Source organism: Mycetomoellerius zeteki, unplaced genomic scaffold, assembly GCF_001594055.1.
Source record: "Mycetomoellerius zeteki isolate Tzet28-1 unplaced genomic scaffold, Tzet1.0 scaffold249, whole genome shotgun sequence".
Lineage (NCBI taxonomy): Eukaryota > Metazoa > Arthropoda > Insecta > Hymenoptera > Formicidae > Mycetomoellerius > Mycetomoellerius zeteki.
In genome coordinates this window covers 131,157-134,920 of record NW_017257226.1, presented here as the reverse complement: position 1 = coordinate 134,920, position 3,764 = coordinate 131,157, and the positions used below count along the sequence as shown (strand labels likewise).

The window sequence follows — 3,764 nt, the reverse complement described above, 5'->3', positions numbered from 1 at the left end:
AGATGTTGGAGACACTTTTATTAAATTGTCAGATACGATATGGCCCTTCCAAGTTCTAGTCGGTTCTAGTATGTATATTCTAAGGACGCAACAAGATGTCAACAAGGTTATTGGGGTTATGTTTGAGAGATTATTTTGAAAGATTATAAAATTGCGTGACTATAAAATCTGCAAATTTGCATCAAAATGAGGTGCTGTGTGCCTGGATGTGGGCAGTATAGTCAAAAGGGTATTTCATTTCATAGGTAAGAATTTTTGTATTATAAATATATCAGTTCCTGCACATATGTTAACAATGTAGGATATGAAGTGTTATTAAAGTTATTTTATTGAATGTACTAATAAAATTGAAGTGACATTTTTTTATTGTTTATATATCATTCATGTCCTTATAGATTTCCACAGAGAGACAAAAAGGTATCTCAATTGTGGGTTGATCAAATACATGCGTATTTGGACAAACATAACTGTGAACGTGGAAGATTAAAACAGAATAAACTATCTGTTTTGTGTTCAAACCATTTTGTTGAGAGTGACTACTTTATTACAGCATGCAACCGTACATTAAAATTTACATCGTATCCTTCTGTCTTTTCGGTAAGTTGTATAAAATAGCAATAAAGTAATATAATGTAGGCACATAAACCTTGGTTTCATTTGAGAAAAAAGTAAAAACTCAAAACCTAACAATTTGTAGGATGGATAGATATCAGGTAGTGTAAATGTTAAGCTTGCGGCACACGATGCTCGTTTTCCTGCTGGATTCCTAGCTGGATCAGAATCTTGCCATCGTATTGGCTACGGTACTGACAGTGTCTGCATCATAGCCAATACGGTGGTAAGAATTTATTCTAGCTAGCCCTCCAGCAAGAAAACAAGCATCGTGTGCCGCCGGCTTAAGTCTCGGTTTTAAATTTACTGGGCCTTCTACAATAAGCCGTCAATGACCCTTTTTACACTGTTAAATTGGTTAGTACGCGTATCAAATTGTTGCGGATTAATTATTTGATACGTCCTTATTTACACCGATCTGTCTCAGAACGGATCAGGTTAGGTGACGTGTTGTCTTCACTGCTTTTCAAGATAAAAAACCTCTAATTCTAACTTTAACCTGAATTTAAAAGCAGTGACGAATTTTAATATATGATCCAAAACGAACCAAACGTTTACAGCACACTGAGATCATTTGTTACCATTTGATATGCGTACCAGCTTGGTCTAATACTCATGATTCAGAAGTATCAGATCAAAATAATCTGCCAGCGTTTACACCAAGCATATCAAGTGATTTAGTACGGATATGGTACTTAATACGCGTATCAAGTGCTCGATGTAAACTAGGCTATAGAGTGCATTCAGTGGGTGCATCCAGAATCTCATTGAGTGCTTAGTGAGCTCTTGTACCTGTTTAGCCTATATTTTTAGCTCTAATCGAATATGCCAATCAAATGCAAGAGCTCACTGAGCGCTCTGCGCTTCTGGATACATCCATTGAATGCATCTAATTTCCAGCTTCTAACTTCTGATTTATGAATAATGGCTTATTGTAGAAGATCCATAACATTTTCAATCACGCAACTTGCAAGATATTAAAACAGTATTTTTATATATTACAGTGTGATCCCAATGCTCCGAAAGTACGGCGTAAATCAAGCTCTGAAACACCTGCACCGCCTGCACCTCAATTGCGCTACATTCTTCCAAAAGTGAAGATCGATGAACTGGAATGTACAAAAATAATGGCCACAGAATACGAAGAAGAAAACAAAGAGGTAAGTTGAATGTAGAAAACATGCACATCGCAGAATTTTTTTAATTGCAGATACCTTATCCTACGGTGCAAATTTCCTATACCAATTAGAAATTTTAAAAATATTAAAATAATTTACAAATTTTAATACAATTATAGGATAACTTCGGGGAATACACCACGCTAGGATTTACGCCGCAGGAATCAGAAGAAATATTTAAGCCGCAGGGGTCAGAAGAAATATTTACATGGCAGATACCTCATCCTACGGTGCAAATTTCCTAAAACAATTACAAATTTTAAAAATACTAAAAAAATTTACAATTTTTAATACAATTATAGGGCAACTCCGGCGAATACGCCGCACTGGGATTTACGCCGCAGGAGTCAGAAGAGATATTTACGCCACAGGAATCAGAAGAAATATCTACGCCCCAGGAATCAGAAGAAATATTTACGCCACAGGAGTCAGAAGAAATATTTACTTCGCAGGAGTCAGAAGAAATATTTACGCCGCAGGAGTCAGAAGAAATAGAAGAAGTGGAAGGAATTTTCCCGCAACTCTGTTTCATACCTTTAGGTTATATTACTATTATGTAGAGTCCTATATTTATTAGATTTATAAGAGAAGCGCGACTGGTATTAAGTGTTCTGATTGGTCATTGCAATCACATGATTAGTAGCTAATCATGAACTAATTTCTGTGTATTAAAATGGCTTCTTAATGGATTTTATAATCCGTCTTGTAAACGACGCCATTTTTAATACTTACATTAAAATTACTTTTGTGATATTGACATAAATCGGTCACACTTTTCTTATAAATCTAGGGGTGCGGTCCACTTAATGCTACAAATGCTTCGAAGCATTTTTTAATTGGTCAATTGGTAAAATTCTTTCGATTGGTCAATCAAAAGCTTCGAAGCATTTATAGCGCCAAGTGGACTCTAGAACTCTAGTATTGTGTTAGGCTAGGTTCACAACCTTGCTTTAAGAGGCTGTAAGTCCGCAAACATAATAGAGTAGCAAGCTTTATGTTTTAAGAAATTGACCAATCATGGTCGATTATTTTTCTCACATTCGACTGTGATTGATCAATTTTTTAAGGCTTACTACTCTATTGTATTTGCGGACTAAGCCGTAAAGCCGTAAGAAATTAACCAACCGCAATCGATTATTTTTCTCATATTCAACTGTGATTGGTCAATTTCTTAAGGCTTTACGACTTATGGCCTCTTAAAGCATGGTTGTGGACCTAGTCTTATGATTTCAGTTTCTTACTTAATATTAATGAAATTATTATGAGTTGAATTTGTTACTGTAACAAGCGTCATCATAAATTATTGGGTGCATCCAGAAGCGCAGAGCGCTTAATGAGCTCTTGCATCTGATTGGCATATTCCATTAGAGCTAAAAAAGTAGACCAAACAGGTACAAGAGCTCAATGAACGGTCGTGCTTCTGGATGCACCTATTGGCTGCGTTCAGCAGAGAAAACCGCTCACTGAGCAAAAAAGGGATTAATCTATGATTAATATGTTTATTTATTATAATTCGTAATGTAGAATAACATGTCTATTAGGGTGAAGCCACAATAGAAGGAATAAGGAATTAAGAATAAGGAATAAAGATTTCAACCTATCAGATATCGGATACACCGGCATACACGATTTCTGATAGGTTGGAATCGTTATTCCTTATTCCTTTTATTGTGGCTGCACCTTTATAGATAATCATTAATATCATATTCCTTACTTATTTATTTACTGTTTATTATTTTTCTAATGCCGTATTTGAGCCGTGAGGTTATGTAACGCTCAGTGAGCGGTGAAGCATAATTTTAAGTCGCTATATTTATATATATATATACATATAGGGTGCATCAAAAGTCTAGAAACGGTTGAATATCTCGAAAGCAAAGCATTTTTGAAAAAAATGTTTCAGACAAAAGCTGTAGGATTTAAAAAAATCTATTCATTGATCACATCCGATCACATCCGCTTGACTTTGGATGG

At 35.4% G+C, this 3,764-nt stretch overlaps 1 protein-coding gene across 2 annotated transcripts; it reads left to right on the top strand.

The window, feature by feature from the left end:
- LOC108723643 (THAP domain-containing protein 3) lies at positions 1–3,758 on the top strand. 2 transcript variants are annotated; one of them, XM_018449544.1, is made up of 5 exons: positions 1–245; positions 396–597; positions 1,617–1,772; positions 1,910–1,980; positions 2,093–3,758. In XM_018449544.1, the coding sequence occupies exons 1-5, from the start codon at positions 187–189 to the stop codon at positions 2,283–2,285; spliced, it is 681 nt and encodes a 226-aa protein (XP_018305046.1). In that variant the 5' UTR covers positions 1–186; the 3' UTR covers positions 2,286–3,758. The 2 variants fall into 2 exon arrangements, with proteins under 2 accessions (XP_018305046.1, XP_018305045.1); XM_018449543.1 differs by having other exon boundaries at positions 1,910–2,020.
- Positions 3,759–3,764: the final 6 nt, after the last annotated feature.

Excerpts from the sequence above, each read along its gene's own strand:
- LOC108723643 (XM_018449543.1), top strand. The coding sequence starts at position 187 with ATGAGGTGCTGTGTGCCTGGATGTGGGCAGTATAGTCAAAAGGGTATT. Across the intron at positions 246-395 it reads AAGGGTATTTCATTTCATAG|ATTTCCACAGAGAGACAAAA; the intron begins GTAAGAATTTTT and ends ATGTCCTTATAG. Across the intron at positions 1,773-1,909 it reads ACGAAGAAGAAAACAAAGAG|GATAACTTCGGGGAATACAC; the intron begins GTAAGTTGAATG and ends ATACAATTATAG.